This window comes from Crocodylus porosus, unplaced genomic scaffold (assembly GCF_001723895.1).
Source record: "Crocodylus porosus isolate Cpor-Errol unplaced genomic scaffold, CroPor_comp1, whole genome shotgun sequence".
Lineage (NCBI taxonomy): Eukaryota > Metazoa > Chordata > Crocodylia > Crocodylidae > Crocodylus > Crocodylus porosus.
In genome coordinates this window covers 37,982,418-38,004,856 of record NW_017728906.1, presented here as the reverse complement: position 1 = coordinate 38,004,856, position 22,439 = coordinate 37,982,418, and the positions used below count along the sequence as shown (strand labels likewise).

At 41.3% G+C, this 22,439-nt stretch overlaps 1 protein-coding gene across 2 annotated transcripts in view; it reads right to left on the bottom strand.

The window, feature by feature from the left end:
• The window catches only part of MORC3 (MORC family CW-type zinc finger 3), a 58,894-nt gene that overhangs the window by 36,208 nt on the left and 247 nt on the right, over positions 1 to 22,439 (bottom strand). For both annotated transcript variants that reach the window (XM_019528910.1, XM_019528909.1), the window contains exons 2-5: positions 7,223 to 7,295; positions 6,422 to 6,554; positions 2,615 to 2,829; positions 1,432 to 1,579 (exon numbers count right to left, since the gene is read on the bottom strand). In XM_019528910.1, coding sequence (XP_019384455.1) covers positions 1,432 to 1,579; positions 2,615 to 2,829; positions 6,422 to 6,554; positions 7,223 to 7,295 — 569 coding nt within the window. The remainder of the gene's footprint in view (positions 1 to 1,431; positions 1,580 to 2,614; positions 2,830 to 6,421; positions 6,555 to 7,222; positions 7,296 to 22,439) is intronic.

Here is a 22,439-nt window from a genome sequence, read left to right as displayed (position 1 = left end):
AGTCTTCACCCCCCCGTGGTGTAACATATAGACGTGACATGAGTTTTGCTTTCAAGAATTTGGGGTGCAGGTTCCCCCAAACCCCTACACCTATCTTCTTGAAACTTGGCAGTCTTCATGCTCCCAGCAGAGGCTACCATCCCTGCATGTTTCACTCAAATCACAGACAAAACAGCAAAGTTATAGATATTTCATTGATCTCCCATTATAGCCTATGGCTGGATCTCTGAGGCAGCTCCAAAGCTTCAGCGCCGCTTCGGCTGGATTGAAGTGGCAAACCAATCCAGAGGTCTGGATCGGATCGCTGACATCCAAAGCAGCTGGATCAAATACCTGCTTACTTGCACAGGCCTACTGGTGAGATCCTAGGACTTCTACAGCTAAATATACTGGACTTAACTTTGATTTAGGCTCATTTAATAGTGAATAGCTGTAGTAAATAAAGCCTTTCTGTCATTTATTGAACAAGCTGTAGTTTCAATCCTTTATACAGTAGTCCTGAATCCCATTTCATCACTTGACACCAGTTCTTAGCTTTTATTCTTTTTTGACTACAGAGAAAAATAACAGAGAAATTCTTCTGTTGCAAAGGACTCAGAAAGACCATAACAGGTCAGAATCCTTTTGACCTTATGGATTCCTATTTGAAATCTCTGGGTTTATTTTGTAAGTCATGTTTGCGCCTAACAGTGGTAATACTGTGCAGCACCTTGTAACACCCCTGAAAGAATTCCAAGTTACTCGGGTTGAGAATCACTAGATTAGACTATGGCATACACACGCACACGATTTTGGAATGCTTCAAATCACATTGTGTGAAAAACCCATTATTTACAACATTTAAAACTATTGGGTAAACCACTTGAGAACATACAGTAAGGGACAAGTGTACAGAGAAGCAGGTGCATGTGATAAGATGGCTTTATAGGTTTGCTTTAAATTCAATTAATTTATGTAAATATGACTTTGAGACTTTGGATTCAGCCCTAGCAAATATATGGAAAAATTCCAATTAGATGTACAAGTGTGTCAACATCACAAATTAGAACTATACTTGGAAAATCCCAGGTCTGTTGGGTAGTGCACCGTACCACCACAAGAAAACGCAGGTAATGTATTATGTTGTGCCAAAAAGCAACCTAATTTCCCTTTAAATATTAAAATAAATGAGATATAGCAGGATGCCTCATTTATTCTCTTTGTCTTTGGCTATTTATTTGCTCTGTTATGGCAATTTAGGGGTACAAGTTATGACCCTCCAGTCCAACAGCCTATGTTCATCAGAATTGCTATTAGCTCCATGCTCATCAGCTTTGTAGACTTATGCAGTTGTTCTGTCAACATTTCTAAAGGCTATAAGCCTACTAAAGTAGTGCATACCAAATATGGATTGCAAGTGCACAAATCAGCAAATGCTGGACTTAATCTTACCTTCTTAGGTTCCAAATGATAATTCGTGTTCCTTTTTTCCCCAGGATAGCATCAAGCTCTGCCAATAACTTATCTTCAGAAGAGAACAAAGAATGTGTCAGAAGGGCTTTCAGGTTGCCTCTGGATTCTCCTGGGTTAATCATCTGACGTAAAAACTAAGTTAAAGAATTAAACAGTATCTACAATTTTAAATAATTTTTAACACAAGCTTCTTCAACAGAGCTAATGTATGCCTGGGGTCTTATCTCATTTGTCTCAAAGTTGTTGCAAGCTTGATGTTTATATTCAACCATATAATTATAACCTCTTTTCTTCTTTTTTGTAAGCAGGATAAGTATGGCTACAACATTTCCATCTTCTGTAAGAGCATGAATAACTGGGGGAGGGTGGGTGTACAGTTGCACTTTTCCACCCACCCTCTTTGAGTCCTAGTTCAAACAAAGTTTAAAACCAACAACCTGGCAATGGCAGCAGTGTCTCTATTCAGGCAGCAGTGAAGGACTCACTTGACTTCATGGCTCATTATAATCCACCTGATTCCTTCTAAACTCTTCATTCAATTGGTGTTAATGACCCTCTCTCCTTTTTAACAATCTCATTGTTCCATTAATTAAGGTAGTCTTTCTTCTGCAATTTTATTGCTTGTTAACTGCTCCTGGTAATATAGCTCTTATTTCACAGCCCTGTGAATTTTTTTTAAACTAGCTAAAAATATTAAATCAGAAGTAGAAACCTTAATTCTGGTGAATATTAACTTGGGTGTGGAAATACCTTTCAATGAAGCATTGGATGCACTGTCAGGGTGCTCACAAAGGCTAGATTTTGTTTTAGGAATCTGAAGAAAGAGATGTATATTTAATTCTAATGACAAGAGGACTAAAAATGCAACATATTTTGATTATTTTTGCATAGTTTGTTGTGTTTTTATACATAATACATGGTATAGCAAATTAACTCACATTCCAATAAAAGTTACATTTGTTTTTGCTTCAATTTTAACTGAATAATATAGCCCTGGAGCCCTAGTAAAACTTCTAGTTTATTTTTAACTAGAAAAATATGTGCAATTACCACACCATCTGCACAGCCCTCATTCCTGTTTCAAAATCCTAGATTCATCCAGTTGTTAATATACTATTTTTACATTTGCAAACACAACATTCTGAAACAGTGAAAAGGATATGTTGCCTGTCGAATGACACTATAGGAACCATGACATGCTCGGCTTTTATAGCTTCCAGGTAGGTCTGAGATAACAGGCCAACACACATAGACTCTCCATTTTTGGTGAAAACAATTGCATCTTTTCCCAGGCGCATGGATCCTGATTTGAATCCATTTCCATACAGCCCTACTGGAACGCGGCCGTTGACTGCAACTTTGTCACTGAATCCAAAACTGAAACACATTATAAAAAATAGTGCAAGTGTAAAACAACTGTAGAAGACCAATATATCAACATAGACTTAAACAGATGGAGTTAATCTCAATTTTTGAGAACAATGGTTGCAGCACAAAGAAAATGTGAATTTGCTTTACAGGTAGACAAAGCCAAAGATTATTAATGCTATATTGCTAAGATGCTTTGCAGTGTGTGAGCTACTGCTGTCTTTAAATATGCATAACTAAGGGTTTGACAACCTACAGCTCCAGTGCCACACTGAACTCATGAAGAGGTTTAATCTGGCAGCACACAGTTAAATTGGACCTTCTTCCCAACCCCCTCAGGCAGCCTCTCTACTGTTCTCTTGAGCCTGTGCTTATTTTACTGCGGAGGGTCCAGATATTTTCAGAAAGAGCAAATGCAAGTTGCTTAAGCTTTTCAGGGGTGGAGATCTGCAGCCTGTACAAGGGATTGGTCACAAGCTCTGGCCTGCAGGGTCAGAAGTTGCCAACCCCTAGTCTAAGGGATACCATTTGTATGAAATTATGCAATGAGTGCTCCTAAATATTTCTAAGTATCTGATGGCAGTGATTCTCAACTGTGGTGGTGCAATGCTAGCACCACAACCACCACCTCACTGGGGTAAAACTGCCCTGCATATGTCTGTTCTCAGGAGGTGCACTAAAGCTGAACTGAAAAGCAGCTGCAGCAGAAAGGTATGCTAGCCTGCAGCCATTTCTGCTGCAAGTCTTTGCTGTTCAGCTCTGACACGTATCCTGAACACGGAGGTAGGTGTACAGGACAGTTCTACCTGGTGGCAGCAATGGTCAGGAAATAAATGCTGCTGCCACCAGGTAGAACTGCACAGTGCCCCTCCATGTTCAAGAGAAATACTGGAGCCCAACTCAGAAGAGCTGCAATATAAATGGTATGCCTCTGTGCGTAACTAATGCAGGCAGGTATGCCTTTCTGTTGGACTCACTTCTCAGCTCAACTCTGATGAGCTTCCTGAAAACAAAGGCAGGTGGAACAGTTTAATCTGCAGGGCCCAACTGGGAAGGGCTACGGCAAGAGCGTAGAATTCTGACATAACTGCTTCCGGACTTGGCTCTGCAGGAAGTGCACAGCATGGTTCCACCTGGCCATTATAGCAGTGGGGTAAATATAATATAAATTATGTTCCACTCAATTACTAATGGATTATAATTACAATGTTCATATTACAATATGCATAACGCATCTAAAGAAAATTTTTTAAAATGAGGTGCTGCTAAATTCTGAAAAGTTTGAGGGGTGCGTTGAGTCCCAAAAGGTTGAGAACCACTGTCCTGAATTCATAAAGAGAGAATGAGACTTAGGTGAACACTTTTGCCACATCTTTAAAATGTGTTTACAATAATGTACAAACTGAAGCAAATTTTCCATTGTAAAAGTGATACCATTATATCCAACATGAAAAGAGTTGGACATCTGTAGTTCCACACAGAATTTAGCATGCAGGCCCTATGCCTAGAAACAATACATTAAAGGAAATGACATTAAAAAATGTTGATTCATTCATGCAATGTCTACCTTATGATTACATTTTTATCCTAGTTAATATTAACTTCCATAGATCCACAAGAGTGAGGATTTTGTATTAGGTTGTGAACAGAAGTCCCGGCAGACTGTTTACTCATTCTAAGCTGGCTCCAAAAATCAGAATACTTCTTTGCGCTAGGGATAGGAGCTTACTGGAAAGAGAGGGCTAAATGTATCATCCTACTGATGCCTGACTAGTACCAGAATGATTAGAGCTTGCTGCTTATCTGGAATCCTTTGTTGAAAGCTAGATAAACAGGCAGAAACTATCTACATAATGTTGATCAATGTACAGAAAATTCTGTAACAAAACACTTTGCTGAAATATTGGAATACTGGATAGGTGTGTTAAGCTCCTACAGCACAAAAACAAACTGAAAAATTGGTATAGTTTTTTTTATGTTGCTAATTGATTACATTTGTGATTAACAATACATTCATGGACTTAGAGCAGTTTGGTCTCCTAACCATTTCCATGTAGATAAAGGACTAGGAGTCAAGAAAATATATTTAACTTCATTACAGCTACTCTTAATTCCCTTAATTTTTTACTATGAATAATCTGACAAGTTTGAATTATATTACCTTTCACATTTATCAGTAATGAAAGGCATACTTACACGTATATTTAGGAACTTCAAAGGTGACCCTTAGCCAGCCTGAGCCAGGTGAACTGCCTCTTCCTACCTCTATCTTATCTTGAGGCCTGCACCAAAGCTATTCACACTGTACTTCCTGTTCCTCCTGAAGAACCCTACTAGGAATCAGTCTACAGGACATTTTTCTTTTTGTGCTGGACAAGAAGGAGGTTGTAAAAGGTCAAAATCCTGGAACAGAAAGTGGCAAACACCGCAGACAGCAATGGGCTAGAAGGCAAACTTAACCTGAAGTGCAGAAGAACTTCTAGAGTCAGTTGCTCAGGTTAATTTTGAGGACTTTCAGTGTAAATCGTTGTTGAATAAATTAGATGTCCTGTGCCCCTGATACTGCCCTGCTAAGCCTTCAGCAGACTCTTGACTCAGCAGGTGTCAGCTTCATGCAGGCCTCCCTCCTTCTCCCTTTCACTTCTTAGTTTAATGAGGCCTCAGTTTCTATCCAAGTTCCCCAGTTCTCTCTCCTTTCCTAGAAGGTGACCAGGTTCAGCGGGGCTACCAAAAATATAACAAGCAGGGAGTTTTCACGTCCTTGCAGATCACATCTGAAAATGATACGTCATGTGACATACCTTCCAAGATGACAGAGTGGCCTTGAGGGAGGTTTAACAATGAAGGGATAACTAACTGGCACGCATACCAAAGTAGTGAAATAGGGTATATATTAGGGCTGTGCGAAGCTTCAGTATCCAAGCAGATTCGGAGGACATTCAGCCTGATTTGGAGGCCAAATCTCCGAATCTGAATGGAATTGAGACACCCATTAAAAGGTCCAAACTGAATCGGAAGCTTGTGAATAGATTCAGAGATTCAGGTGGTCCCTGCTCACTGCGGCTGGGAGCTGGACCCAGGCTCCATGCCAGTAAGTAGGGGGTGGGAGGGCTGGAGGAGAGGAAGGGGATCATGGGGGGACCCCCCTGCCCAGTCTCATTTCCGCCAGCTCCCTCAGCCTTCCCCATGGCTGTCCTGCAGTAAAGCAAGTGGCCACAGGGTAAGCGGATGCTTGCAATGGCTGAACTGGTTGGTGCAAATAGCAGTCAACACAGCTCTGCAGCTGATGATCATGCCCAGTTGAGCTCCAGATTCCATGGCAAGTCCTGCCCACTGCTAGCCATACCCTCAGGCTGAAAAAAGCAGCTCCACACTGTATGAACCTCCATCTCCTATAGCCAAAGCCTACACTACACTAGGGTTCTCATTTTCACTCACTAAATTCACTAACAGATTTTTTAAGAGAAATGAACTGAACAATATGTGATATACAAATGGATTAACAATCATCATCATCTTCAGAACAGATGCTCAGAAGGGACCCCTGAGGTGAAATCCAGTTGCTGCAACTGCTGTTAAATCCAAAAAAAATGTTACCCACCTTAGCATTTTGTGCAACTTCTCTGATGTCATACCATTCCCATTATCAGTAAATGTCAAACATACGTTGTCATTTATTACTGTCTTATCTATCCATATTTGTTTAGCATTCACATCTGGATCATAAGCATTGTCTGGAAATTAGGAAAGCATGAACTTAAAGAATATCAATTAAAAATATCAAAAAGTTCACTCATTTAAATACTCAAGATACTTAATTCAGGTGAGGAGAAATATACCAAGTCCTTTTAGAAATTTAACTCTTGCACGGATTCAGCAGGTCATCCCTATAATATCTCATATTTAATTCTGTACAATTTTTGTAAAACATATTTCAATTGATTATAGTTAAAACTTCGTATGCTTCAAACAATATAAGTGGCTTGCAGGCTTTGCAACTGAAAGTTGAACAAGCCGAGTAAAGGATTGACTTTTTTTTTTAAGATAAATAATTAAATCTCAAAAACCTTCTTAGTCCAGTGTTCAAGACATAAGTTGTACCAGTAAGTTATACAACAAAGGAAACAGGCAGGCCTATATAGAGAAAAGCCATAATATATATCATTAAGACCATGTGTAAGGAAGTTTTTAAATATAATACCAAAGTATCGCAGTAAAATGATATTACATGCAAGTTTTCTGGCTATGATCTAAATTTATTATATAAATTTAAATAATTTTAAATTTTTCGCACCTCCTATTAAGCTAATTAATTTAGCTGAATTTAAATTTGCAAGATTAAATTCATTAGGCACAACATAAGAGATATATCGAGTACATAAATAAATGCAGATCCAAATACCTATAAGTTCTGCAATTGCACTGAAAGGCCAGGTGTGACTGGTAGAATTTGTGTGCAAAAACTTTGGACAGAGCTGAAACAAAAGAAAAATAAGGCATTAGTGTTAGCTCAATTGTATATAATGCAACATGAAAGACAGTATTTATTAAATAATATGTATTACAAGTATAATGCGTCAAAAAGTTAAACATGTCAATATGCAAGTACAGACTAAAATAAATGTATAAAAATAAAATACATTATCAACAATATTCTTCAAGGAACAACAAAAAGACCATGACTTAACATTTTGTTCTGCTGTACTAGAAAACAGTACTACTAAACAGCAGCTCTCAGCCTTTCTGATCTTGTGGCCCTTACTGCAATGGCACTGGCAGTGAGTGATTGGAGGTCCCACCAGACTTCTAGAACTGGAAGTTATCTATCTGGAACCAGGACTGCGATGTAGCTCAGTGTTAGGGCTGGCTGCTAGGATCTCTAATCCCAAAACAACAGGTCTCTAACCACTTCAGCTAAAATATTTTTTTTTCCCTTAAGGCTACATAACAAGCTCTTATCCTTAGGCTAGTGATTCTCAGCCTCTTTAAACCTGAGGCACCCCTGGATAGATTTGCAGTACCCCTCAGAAAATGCCAGCTCTTAGTTTTCCCTTTATTTTTTGACTACAGAAACACAATAGAGTAGTTTTTCTGTTGCAAAGAACTGAGAAAGGCATCAATTATGGATTTCTGTTTGAAATGTCTGAGTTTATCTTGTGAATCATGCTTGCAAACTTAACAGTGTTAATATTGCATGGCACCCCACAGCACCCTTGAAAGAATCTCAGGGCACCCTAGTTGAGAATCATTGCCTCAGAGATCAACCAACAATGTGAGGATTCAATATACTGGCTTTCTGTGTGCAATTATACCTCAGTAAGATGTGGCCTGTGTTGATGAAAACAGCTTATTATTGACATTAATCAAGTACGGCAGTGTGTTTTAAGTAATGATGGATTTTGTTTTTCATAATGTTCTACCCCTCTCAGATGACCAACAGTTATTCTAGAGATGCAGCCATTAGTCCATTTTATGGACAACATAAACATTAGAATTATGGCAGGGGTGGACAATTATTTTGACTAAAGGGCCACTTAATGAGTTTTGGTGAGCTGTCAAGGGCCACACACAAAATCTTTCAGAAGGTATCATTTTAACAAATTACAGATTAAAAGAACAAATCATACAGTAGATGCTTGATTTTTAACTTAACATTTTATTTAAAAAAATGTTTGTCCTGACTTATGTTTGAGTAGTGCACATTGTGGCAATTGTATGATACCCCAAAATAAAGTATAACTTGTATATTTTGCATAAGGCAGGTGTATGTCGGGGGGGGAAGGGGCTGTCCATGGGCTAGGTCCTCGGAACTGGCTGGGAGTGAGGGAAGAGGGAAAGGGCAAGGTGAGAGTGCACCAGAGCTCAGCAGGACAGTGTGAATGCAGCTGTGGTCTGCCCCCCCGTCTGTCTGGGGTCCAGCCCTGCCTGAGGCAGACCCTGCCATACTTCCACCCACCCAACCCTGGCCCTGGCCAGTGCACAGATGCCTCCCACCCACTCTACCCGCCTGGTACAATGAGCAGCCACCTGCAGGCAGCCAAGTGGGAGGAATGGGAGGAAGGTGGCCAGGAGCTGAAGCTGGAGCCCCATCTAGATGAAGCTTCCTCCCCCTCTGCCTGGAACAGGACAGCAGGGGTGGGAGGAAGAGGAAGAGGAGCCACTGGGGGGGTCAGGGGGGCAAGAAGTATCTGGGTGGCTGCAGCCAGACTGGCAGCAACCCCAACGGGAAGCTGTGCACACTGGCTGGGGCTAGGGTCAGGGCCGCTGGTGCACGCTGTCCCGGGTGGGAGTGGGCAAAGCTCAGCCCCATGCAGAGCACTGCAGGGGCAGCTATGGGCATGATCCAATCAATTAGTGGGCACCTGCTCATGAGCTAGATTCGTATCAATTCGCATGCCAGATCCAGCCAGCAGGCTATATTTTGCCCACCCGTGGTCTATGGGCTGGATTCTGTAGCCCTCAGTTACTGTGTCAGCTGCAAATCACTTTGCTTGCATTTCATCTAGAATAAGAACTGTGGGAAAAAACACAGCAAAACAAAGGAAATAAACACCAGTTTATTAACCTGAGACCCAGTTCACACAGTTCTGATACCAATTTAACTATGCCAGTTTAGAAGTATTGGTTCTCTGCAGTCCTATATTTGCATTAGTCAATTTGAAATTGTACTGGGACAAAAATTCATATGCCCTCGCCTGCATAAGAGTTGTGTCAGCACAGCTATGTTGATTTGGTGCATGGAGGACATGGTTTGCTTAACCCAAACGGTCAGGCTCATAAAAGCTCATGCTAGATATATCAGTAAAAATCATCAAATCTGTCAGAAGCAGTTGCCAGGTTAGCTCTTCAAGTGCAAAAAATGTAGACTTGAGCACCACTTCCAGCCTCTAAGTCCATCAACTCCTTTTTTAAGCTAGATGTACACTGTTGCCTTTTGCCATTCTTAAACACAGTTTTAGTGAGCTATAAACAGACAATGAACAGATGTGTTTTAAACAACAAAATGCAAGGTGCTGAACGCTTCTCCATGATTCAAATACTAGTGTACAGTCAGTAGTTTTTGTTTTCTACTGGTGAAAAGGTGGGAGGGAAAAAGGTCCTATACAGGTTGCCACAGAGGCTGCATAATGTCCTAGTAGACAATTTTTGCTTATTTACCAAATGTGTAGAAGTTTGATTTTCTTGGACAGATGATAAAAAATGGCACAAAGACCCCTTCTTGCAAAATCCTAAGAAAAAACATCAATGCCCTGTTTCCAGAATCACATAGCTTGGGCCCCTCATTTCAGTTGCTTAATTTGTATATACTTTTTCACTCCTAGGACCTGCACCTGAGCCTGTTTTGCACTACAAATGTTTTGCCAGTGAAAGTTGCTTTCTCTCAAAAGAGCATAGCATGCAACCACACCCAGTGCTGTCATGCTGATAAAGTGTTGATTTGTATGATAAAATTTAGTGACATCCCTGAATGATTTAAGTGAGCTATCAGTACTGTTCCAGCGTTACACCGTTTGTGTGAAAACCATTACACTAATACAGTCATTGGCAACTTTATTTCAGAGCAGTGGGCCAGACCATCAGCTGCTGCTGTGTGCTGCCAATACCCTACTGCCTGGCTTCTGATTCCTTCTTTCTCTTCCCCCACACTTACCAGGTGCCACTGAAAGATATGGCAAATGCCAACAGAGAATAGCAAATTTGGTGGCAAGGACATAGGGACAGGAGACTAACTGGCCATGTTAAAGTAATACCTACAAATTAGCACCCCTCTCCCATCAAATGAGACATTTGTTGGCCTAACACAGCTCTCTGCCAGTGGATCTGGCCTGTAGGCCATAGTGCAAACCCCTGCACTAATGCAAAAGACATGGAGGCAATTATCCTTCATTCTCCCAACAGTGTCTGCTTATCACAATTTAACCTGTGCTGCCCACTGGTCATGGAAGAACAACAGAACAATTATTTGCATAGAAATGGTCTACCAGGATATTATGCAGCCTGTCAGGCAACCTGTATAAGTGCTTCAAAAACTATGGAGCAAAAGATCTCAATCTCAGAAGCCACTATTATGTTCCCAACACCATATAACATGCCAAGGTAACAGGGGAGCTGGACCTTATTTCCACCTTTTTACTAATAGAAAACAAAAACTACTGACTATACCCCAATTCATGAGGAAGCATTCAGCACCTTGCATTTTGTCATTTAAAACACATCTACTCATTGTTTATTATAGCTCAATAAAACCTGTGGTTAAAAATTGTAATTTACTGAGTCTTATAAGACTAAAGATTTCAAAGTGCAAATCAGCACACCTCCTACCTAATTCATAACAGGCATTTCAAACCATTTAAAAGCTATATTAAAGCCAAAAAACCCCACAGCAACAAAAAACACCCTACCATACATGCATTATGACATGACAGTGCATCAAAATAATCTTTTAAAGCCTCCTTCAGCAATGCGGCACCTCAATAAGCTCTGGTAGATGGCCTTTCCACCTCATCCTACCAGTGGTATCTATTCTTTTGCTTTGCAAACAATAAACAACAACATAGAGACAACAGTTAAGATTATCTGGTTGGACACCACGGCAATTAATACTGCCACCACTCTCCCACTGCCAAACTTCCAGACTCATGAGGAATCTCACAGGGATGACACAGTTCTGCATCCTGGATCATGCTGGCACACAGGATCACTCCGTGGCCAGATCTGGTGCAGTTAAGCCAGCTTTCAGGGTGTAACCAGACTGCACACATGGACTGACCCCATGGCCAAACCCGTGCTGGAACCAACTCATGGACCAACCTCATGTCACGCATCCAGTCTGCACTGCTGGAGTTCAATAAGGACAAGTGCAAAGTCCTGAATTTAGGATGGAATAATCTCATGCGCTGAGATATTGTATAGGTATAGGGTGGAGCACACAATTTCCGAGGAAACTGGGCTTATTTAGTCTGGAGAAAAGATGACTGAGGTGGGGATTTAGTAGCAGCCTTTAACTATCTGAATAGGTGGTTCTAAAGAGGATGGATCTAGACTGGTCACAGCGTTGGCAGGTGACAGAACAAGGAGCAAAGGTCTCAAGTTACAGCAAGTGAAGCTTAAGTTAGAGATTAAGAAAAACTCTCTGGATAGGAGAGTAGTATAACACTGGGAGAAGCTACCAGGAGAGGTTGTGGAATCTCCATCTCTGGAGGTTTTTCAGACCTGGCTAGAGAAAGCCTTGGTTGGAATGATCTAGTTGGGGATGGACGCGCTCTGAGCAAGCACCTGGACTGGATGGCCTCCTGAGTTCACGTCTAGCCCTAATTTTCTGTGATTCTAAGGTTGAATACTGGTGCTTTAGGCTACTCAATACCTTAATGACCTTCAGTGTAGTCACTACCTACCATCTTATATATATAGCATAGGTAATAGCTTGCCTTTCAGGTACACTGAAGCCCTAGCCTACACTACAGAGTTTTGCTAGTAGAAGTTTGAGCACATGCACACCCACACTTCTAATGGGTGGTTTCTGCTGATGCCCAGCAGCCAACATATGTAGTGGCCAGGAGAGTCTGGGGGTGGACACACTCTGGCAGAAAGGTTGTGACAGCTGTTAAAAATTTCTGGCAGCACACCAATACAAGTACAGACAAGGCCTAAGGCAGGCATGTCAGAGATATGGCTCCTGGACAGGCTGAGAATTTGGGGGCAGTGCCCTTCACCAAAAGCTATGGTACAAAGCCTCTGCCAGGAGGGAGGGAGAGTGATGGCACCACTGTGTCACCAACACTTGCCCTGCTGCCACTGGAGGTGGGTCTGGACCTGGACTGCAAGGAGCCCTTGGTGGAGATCTGGGCCCCCACCAGATAAGTCTGACATCCAAGGCATAAGGCATGTGAAGGGAATGTCAACATGCACAGAGCAGTTACATGCAACTTAAGATTCACAACACGGTATATACTCCAATGATACACATACTTGCATGCCTTTACAACTGGGAGTCCAAATTCATCTGCTGACTAAGAGTATTTGAAATGGTAATCTTCATGGCAACATTATTTTATGCCTCGTCTCTGCTACAATTTTCTGCCAGCATACACACTACACTATAATTGTCAAATCCCTGTGTTGGCCAGGGGTTTGAAAAGATTGTGTATTGTACCTGATGTGGCTCAACCAGCAAACTCTCTAGTTTGGATACAAAACTTCTTACAAAAGGTAGCTTCTGCCATTTGGAATGGCTGAGAATTGCGGCAGTAGAAACACTCTTGACAGCAGACCTGGATTACACAGGATGGAGGCTGCCTGGTTATCTTTGTTAAGGCAGTAAGAGCAACAGCAGCCTTGCTTTCTCAATTAAGCCTGAAGTGACAGCTTGCAGATATAGCCTCCCGGGTTAACTTGCATAACATCCAACTCCCCAGGTAAACCCTCCACTTTCCACCAGCTATTCTCTTTCCCCCACCTGCTGTCTCATCCTTTGGCTACAGCTTTATTTATTCCCCATTTCCCTTGCCCTGCCCATGTGTCTCTCACCTACTGACCGCCTCAATTTACATTTTAACTGACTGGCTTTTTTGCATAGGTACCGGCCTCTGGCTGCTTTAGCACTCCATCCAGGAAGAGCACAGACCATCTGGAGGTGCTTCCTCAGCCTGATGAAGGGTACTTGTGCCGGAAAGTTTGCTAAGAAGAATTTTTCCAACTATTTGAGTTGGTCTAATAAAATACATTGGATTTACTAAAAGAACCTTATCCACTGACCTACAGGACTGGGATTAATACAAGAGCAATAGCAACAGGGTTGTGGGTCACTTCTAGGCTAAGACAAATGTGACTGAAAAAAAAAAATAGACACATACCATGAAGTGAAGCATACCAGCTTCCAGGAGAGGTTCCTCAAGGTCATTTGAGGATGTAACCCATCTCTTGAAGCAAATAACCTCTAGAGTCTACTAAGGGGAATCTGCTAAACTTTTACAGGTAAGCTAGGGTCTTAATAGGTCTCTTTGCATTAAAAAACCCACTGTTTAAAATTTCTCTCACACCTAGCTCAAGCCTTGTCATTATGGAGAACAAGGATACTGTTTCCAGTGAGGTGAAATTAACAAATGAGCTTGCAACAAAGCTGACTCTCATTTCAAAAGACAGATCAAGAAAGTAGGGCTTTTCATTTGAAAGATCCACGGAAGAGAAAGAGCTAAGTAGGTGGATGCATCAAAATAAAGGTCCTCACCTCCAAGCAGAAACATACACATGTGGGGGAGGGGCAACTTTTGCAAAGACAGATGTTATGGCTAATGTTTGAGACACTGAGGACAGCAGAGGAGGGGGTTCTAGGTGTAGTGGCTGATAACAGGAGACCACAACCTACCAAAGAGAGGAAATTAAAACAACTTAGCTTGTTTAGCCTACCTAGATAAAAGCTGGACAGGAAACATGATTATTCTTTATATATATATCTGACGGCTGAATACGATGTAAGTGGAAGAATTAATTGTGTTAAAGGATAATAGTAGTACAAGGTCAAATGAGTATGAAGTGCTCACAAATAAAAAAAAAATCTGGACTGGAAGTTAGAGGGTTCCTAATAAAGAGATGAGTTCTGAAATGGTCAAGATAGTGGGGACAAGGAATTTAACTGTGTCAAAGAGGACCTTGTTCATGGAAAGAATAAATAGGATACAAATGAGCTTAGAAACAAAAGCTTGTGATGTGAAGCTTCAACTGTTTGATTTGCATACTAAACATCTGATCACTACATGAACTGTCTGAGGTAAGTTTTATGCCTTTTTGAGGATATTAGTTCACAAGAACTTGTGTTGTTTATGCATATAAGTAAGGAAGGCCAGCTCAGGTAGGCCCGTGGCAGACATGCAGGTAAAATCGTGATGGGATCTGATGCAGGATCCCTACAACTGCACTTCCTGCCATGCCACATGCTCATGGCAGAAAGTGCAAATGAGGGATTCTGCATCAGATCCCATCACACTTTACTGCTAGTGCAGGGGAATCCTGAGATCAAAACTGTGGGATCCCCTTGCACTTGCAAGCACCTAGTTCCCATAGCTGGGAGCCCCATAGACTGATGGGGCACACCAGGAACCCCTGCAGCCCAGACACCAGTTCAATTAATGATGTTATAGGAACCAGCCAAAGTAATTACACATTTTTCATATAAGACCTTTGTGTCTTATTCCCCTTTTTATCATGCCATTAATTGCACTGTGTCGCTGGGTAACAACTTTAACCAGTTAATCATATCTTTATTCACGTTTTAAATGAAACATGTGCTAATGGCCATCCTGGTCATCTCCTCCCTAGCCCCAAGCCCCTAATAGTTGCTTCACTATTATCTATATTGTATGGAATCAATTAATCCCATGTTTAACACTAGGATGGGATGAACTGATTTAAATAAAGGCAATTTTAATCACCAAGTAAAACCCCTATATTTACATAACTTTAATAAATCTTTGAGTTATTTTCTAAAGAAAGAGGCATTTTTACCTGCTGACAAACAAAGCATGCAAATTTACAACTAAATGGAGCCTCTATATTAGACTCAGTAATCTTTTTCTCTATAGAAGGAAAGCTATATGTTTAACTATTTACACTTTTTAATCAAACATATGGCTTAAATGCAGATTTTTACTAATTTTGCATATTGAGTATGTTAGCAAACAATTAATGCTATATTGCTTATATATTAAATAGTTGCACCTTTTGCTTGTGCTTGAGCAATTGGAATTTAACCCCAATGAGGTACATAATAGTTCCTGGAGTTGAGTGCCAATGTGTGTGATGACTCTGGCAGTTCCTCACAATCAGCAGCAGCACAGGTTCTGGGTCCCACCCACAAGATCAAGGCATTAAATACAATACACGACAGATTGTACCATATTTAGAAAGCATAACCTCATAAGTCATAGTACTTAGGACTGATATAATTGCATCTGTACTGAGAAGGGTTGCCAGTACAAGTCCATCAGGAAACTTTTCAACTGTAGATGAGGTTTGTTTCATATCAATATGGCAACAACCTTGGAGATTTCACTGCTTTGAGAACAATGGGAATCATAGGACTCACTAGAAAGTGGGTCTGGAAGAGACCTCACCATGTCGTCCAGTCCAGCCCTCTGTGCATGGCAGGATCATCCCTGACTAAACCATAATAGTCAAGTGTCTGTCTAACCTGCTCTTGAAAATTTCCAGGGATAGAAAATCCACAAATTCTCTAAGCAGTCTGTTGCAATGCTTGGTCCCCCTCAGATTCAAAAGTTCCTCCTAATCTCCAACCTAATTTTCCTTGCTGAAGAGTGAGGCCCTTGCTCCCATTCCTGTCCCCTATATCCACAGAGAAAAACCCATCTCCATCCTCGCTGTAATCACCCTTGAGGTATTTGAAGGCTGTTATCAAATCCAGCTTGACCTTCTCTTCTCCAGACTAAATAACACTAGTTATTTCAACCTTTCCTCACAAGTCATGCTTCCTAGGCCTGTTATTTTTGCTACTCTCTGCTGGATTCTTTCCAATCTGTCCACATCCTTGAAGCACGGGGCCCAGAACTGAATGCAATACTTAAGCTGAGGCCTCACCAGTGGTTGCTTCCCAGCTCTCTCTCTCACAGCCTAAAGACAACTTCTTACCTACAACATTTTCACTCAGGATTTGAACAAGAAGATGGAACACTGTAGCAAGATGTCTTTTCTGCAGCTCCCCGTGTTCTCAATTTCCTTCTCTAGTCATTTATTCTTGCTCTCTCACTCACACACAAGTGCATACACAAAGCTATAGACTAAATTCATCTTCTGTATGGTTAATTTCAGTTTGTGTGCTCCTGGGTCCTTGGAAGCCAATAAAAATCAGAATTCCTGAGATGCCAGTAGAGGCCCAACAGCTAAAGCTAATGTTCTTGTGAAACTGAGCTTCTAAAGGGAGGCTTTCTTATCCCTTATCTTCATTATCAGTTTCTTGTTTCTTCTTTATGGCCACAAACAAAACTCCCCATAGTATAAATATAATAAGTATGTAGGTATAACCTACTACAAAAGGTCACACCAATCACTACTTATTTATTTAAAGAAAGCACACATTAGCTATGCATTTAAATAAAATTAGAAATACACTTGCCCAAGTCCAGTTTGTATACCGAACATCTCATGGCAATTGACCCCTAGCTCACAGACTTAACTCATCATTATTGTCTTATTCTGACATCAGAAACTGCCAAAGCTAGCAGAGTTTCAAACAGAATCAGGTAGCACTGCCAGTAGCAATGGTTGTAGATCAAACAGACAAAAAATAATGAAGATGGACTAGACACTTGACCAATGGCTATGTAGAGCACATAGGTAATATTTTTTGTTCACTTGCAGTTTTAAACAAAACACAGTTTGCCTTTCCTGATCCCAACTCTCCTTACTGTCAAGAGATCAAACCACATCTTATTCTCCATACACAGTTGAGAGCTACCAATGAAACTAGCTTACCAGGTCAAGCATTTGAAACAAACTGGAAACCTCAAATCTTCACTATATATATTAGAAGTGTTTAACGCACCAACCAAACACAGGCCACAGGTCAATCTATTTAATACATCAAACCAGGCTAGTACATTAGTAAATAAACACAAATCTTTGCTGTGAAACAGTAGACATTATTACTCTTGAACTTTACTGGGCAAGGAGTCTCAAGCGATCCAACAGTACATGTGATTCGTTGTAATCACAGACACATACACATTGCCCTTACTACCAAAAGGTTAACTCTGCCTTGTAAACATGCCTTTTGGAAATACTGCTGGCTGAATCAGACTCCATCCACCTACCACATGGGGGTACCTGGCAGTCATACAGTATGCTGAAAAGGAGTCAGTGTGTTAAAGATGGGGTTGAAACTCTGACACCCATAAGGGAACAGAGTTAAGTTTTTAGAAATGTAGATATAATCCATGGTAACAGCAGTAGTGTGATATGAAAGTGGACTAGAACATAGGTACTATTAGGCAGATTATTTTTTCCTTGATACTGTGTCAGGTAATTCATGTGCAGGAGTTTTAGCAGTTTCAAAATATTTTATGCATTAACCATCGTACACTTTTTAAATAATGTTCAAGCAGATGACAGAGTTTAGATGAGGGAGGTGCATCAACCTATAAATTGATAGCAACGTATAAGTATATCATGGCATACATCAGGGCTTGGGGAAGCATCTATTTACCAATAGGGAGGACAAGAAATAACGGGCACAAATTGACTGAAGATTGCTTCAGGCTAGACATAAGGAAAGACTTCTTTAAAAGTCTCAGGCTGAAGGTTTGGAACAGGTTTCCCCCAGAGGTGGTACAGTCATTGACCGTGGTGATCTTCAAAAATCTTCTTGATGGAGTCATCTGATCCCAGCAGTCTTTCCTGCCCAAGTGCAAGAGGTCTCTTACAGCCTCTAACATCTATGAAACAGTTGTGCCACACAAGTGAAATCCCAAAAGATGATTTAGTAAGATCTACCAGATCAGCTAGAGAAATACTGCTGCAAACAATGAAGATGACATTCATTAGCAGTTGTACTTCTCTGGAAGATAAAACCTTTTATACTGCAGGGTATGATCGTTCAGAAATGCAGCTGAAAATCCTCTGTAAGCAGATGCACATAAAACTTCCTTCCTTACAGAACAGCAGGTGTGTCTCACAAGGCAACAGAATTGCCCAGAGTGAGGCATCAGATAAATCTGGCAAAAAAAAAGAATAACTCACTGAACATAAGCTTTCACTTATAAGTATTACTAAAATGCAGGGTGGGTAATAAATAAATAAAAATCTGATTTTTTATTTAAATCTTTTTTTTTTATTTAATTGTATTTTTAGATTTTTTTTGTTAAGATACCTTTAAAAATAAATTGACATAAGACAGTTTTAATTTAAAATAGTTAAAGCTCAAAGATATCATCATGGAATAGGGATTATTACTTCTACTTACATACTGTCTGAAATAATATATTCATGTAACCCTTTTAGAAGTTTTATAAATAGGTCACAAGAGGCCACAGACTATACTAGGAGCCCGAACTTTAGATCAGTAAAGATTAAAGAAAACCACTCTACCCAATGGGACTCAGTGCTCAGTCTAGAAGATCCCATTAAGCAACTCTGTAATGCTTAGTTTCAGCTCTCAATTGTGGATTTGCATCTCCAGAGATCACAGACAGACAAGGTTCTTCGGGTAGATGGGTTTTCTTTAATTAGACCAACTAAATAGTTGGAAAATTTGTTCTTTGCAAGCTTCCGGGCACAAACAGCCTTCCTTAGGCATAGGGAGAGTTTGTCATCTCCACAGATAACATCCTTATTAACAGCAGTATATGGAAATGAGAGACAACGGACCTGATTATCAAAGATCCAGGTTTTCCATTTCCCACAGAAAAATGGAGGAAAGCATGGATTTTACCCTTCACCAAAGGAAAACGCAGATTTCTCATTTTACCACAGACCTGTGGGTTCTGCAGTTTTGCAATGAGCTCTCTGCAGGCTGGCAGAGTTCCAGCCTGCAAGGGGCTGAATGGAGTGAGAGAACTGTCAGGCAGGGGGCACCAAGTGTATGGACATGGCCACCAGCTCCTGTAAGTGGCAGCAGTGGTGGGGGGAGGTGGGATTGAGGTCCCCCATGGGGAGGGAGTTTGGCAGGGCTGGTGCTCAGCTGGGCGGTATGTGAAGCTCAGGGCTGCAATGCATAATCGCAGAGCCCCAGTGGGGAGCAGAACGGGGCCATGGGCAGCTCATCCAGGGAGGCAAGGCTAGCTCCCTGCTGCTGCGCACATTCCGGAGGGGAATGAGGGGGGGGGACGGCTGACCTCTAGATTTGTGTGTGGGGCAAGGGTAGGGGCAGGCACTGTGTGCTCAGGGTCTGCCCTGCTGCCTCTCCCCCCAGAAGATCTCCTGCTATCTATACCAACTGATGTACACTTTTAGTTTTAAAAAATCACTTTATCACTTACAAGAACAAATGTCAGGCATAGAACATTTTCTAACATATCCTATTTAAAAATTATTAAAAGAATTCAGACAATACAAAAACTGAAAGGTCAACTGTTTAATACTTCTGAATTGGCATCATGAAAAATCAGCTATGTATTGAGAAAGAAAATATAAATCCCATTTCCAAAGTTAACGTTAACTATGGAGCTGTGACCAATACTTCCAAAACAGCACAAACAGCTGAGATTTTAAAAGTTAGTTATACATCTTTTCCAATGGAATGATAGGAAGTGATTTTGTCATTTTGTAAGTAGCACCTGTAATGCAAGGACATATTTTATAAGGATACAGACTATAAACTGTTACTAAATCGACCATATTTCAATTATTTCATGTCATACTGCAAAATGATAGGTTTTTGAATGCGTGTGTTTAACAATAATATCACTTCTTGACATGCCATACAATTTGCATTAATTTTCTTTCTAAAAGGAACGTAAAGGAAAAACAGATTGAAGTGCTTGCTGCTACCATCAAGTACGGTGGATTTTTGCAAATAAGACTTGTTTGCACTGATTAGCTTAAACACTGCACGGGGATACTACTAATTGTATTTGAAAATTTATAATAGCTTTTATTTTGAAGATGTAACTAATGACAGTACAGTGGAGTCGCATCTTATGTGGGGGCTAGGTTCTAAAGTCAGTGCGTAAGGCGAAAATCACGTATAGTCAAAATTACGGCATCTCGATGGCATGGATGCTAGATTTGTTGCGGCCATATTTACGCGCAGCAAGATGCTCACTTTATGAGAGGTATGCGGGAACTGAGACCAACTGAGGGAACAGCAGATTCACGTCTCACTCGGGGGCATACGCTCATTGAGTGGAATGGCAAGCAGAATCGCTCGCACTATTTAAATTGTTATTTTTCTCTCTTTTTTTTTTTTTTTGCTGAGTGCATATAGTTGAATTCGCATAAGTTAAATGCGCATATGATGCAACTCCACTGTATTTGTGCGGCAGGTCTGACAGGGTTTAGCACCTGTAGTCCTCACATTTGTTGATCTAACCAATGGATTACAATGATTCAAAGAACAGCATTCATTAAACAAAGTTTCATATAATTTCAACAGTAGGAAAATAAAATATGCCGTAACAGGCAAGAGAGCCAAGGGGAGACACCCCTTTTTATGCAACACTGGCAGGTCTGTCAGCCTGTTGGTCCAAATAACTCCTCCATTACTTCCTATCCCCAGAGGAGGATATCCATGTTAGTCTGAAGTCATGCAGAAGGTACAGCAGGGTGGCACCTCAGAGACCAATTTGTTTAGAGAGGTATGAGTTTTCACAGGCAACATCCAATTCAAAGCTAGGAATGGACTGGCAGAAAGAAAAGATTTTTTATAAAGAATGGGACAAGGGGAGGGTGATGTTGTTAACAGCAATGGCAAGTGGACCCATTAGATAAAAACTGTCAAACATGGGGCCTATAAGGCTCAGGTGGGTCCAGGAATTTGAGGGTGGGAAGAACAGGGCCTGCCACAAAATTTAGGGCTGTAGGAACTTGCTGGGAATGGCCTTCAGTGGCAAGGGGACAAGCAATGGCTAACCTGACACTGCTGACCCTGCCCAGGTTTCACCTGCTTACAGCACCCTCCTGCTGTCTACATTGGCCAGACAGGCAATCCCTATGTAACAGAACGCACAGGTACCATGTCAACATCCATTCCAGAAAGATACCAAAACCAGTGGCAGGACACTTTAACCTCCCTGAACTGTCCATCACTGACCTCCATAAGCATATCTTTTTTGTGGAGGGGAAAGATTTGTATCCAATGTAAAATTTAATTTTTGTTTCCAAATGCATGCGTTTTTAGCTCCATGATGGCATTTGTGCAAGAACAAAGAAGAGAGAAAACAAAGCCATTTTCACAGGTACCTGATCTGACTCCCACTCTCAGTGGAAAGACTCCTACTGACTTCAGCAGAGATTGGTTTGGGCCTGGATGACTGACAAACAGCACAGAAGCTGCTAGAGGGTAGCCATGAGAAGAACTTGTATTGCAAAGTACTTTGTGTTTGCAACCACCCGACTCAGGGAGTTGGCAGTTTTCTCTGGCGGTGGTCAGACAGCCAAGCAGAGTTGCCTATTTTGCTACTGCTCCTACTATAAGGGGTATCTGTGAGAGCACAGCTATGTGAACCAACTACCAGGAAATCACCTACAGCAACCACTCTCAGCCTTCTTTATACCAGAAGCAATCTGTAAACATGGATGGCCAATCCTGACCCACTCCCTGCTGTCCGCCAGTGTGCGCAGCAAGGGGACCCCCCTCACAGGCTGAACCTCTGCCAGCCTGCAAGGAAAAAGACTCAGTTTCTCACCTTTTTAAGAAAATCCATTTTTTTAAAGTTTGCTCAGGACCCTTTTATATAGTCTTGCTGCTCACTTTTGGGTTGTGACAAACGCTGAGCTAGTCCAACCCCTGCTCACAGCAGGACTAGATCTAGGGGCAACTAACACCCTCAGGCAGCACCCTCATGGCAGATTCGCTTCCGCGTGGGGAAGGCCACACTCGTGATACACATACATACACACACACACACTACACAGTCACGGGGGAAGAGGCGGAAGAGAAACTGGCCCACCGC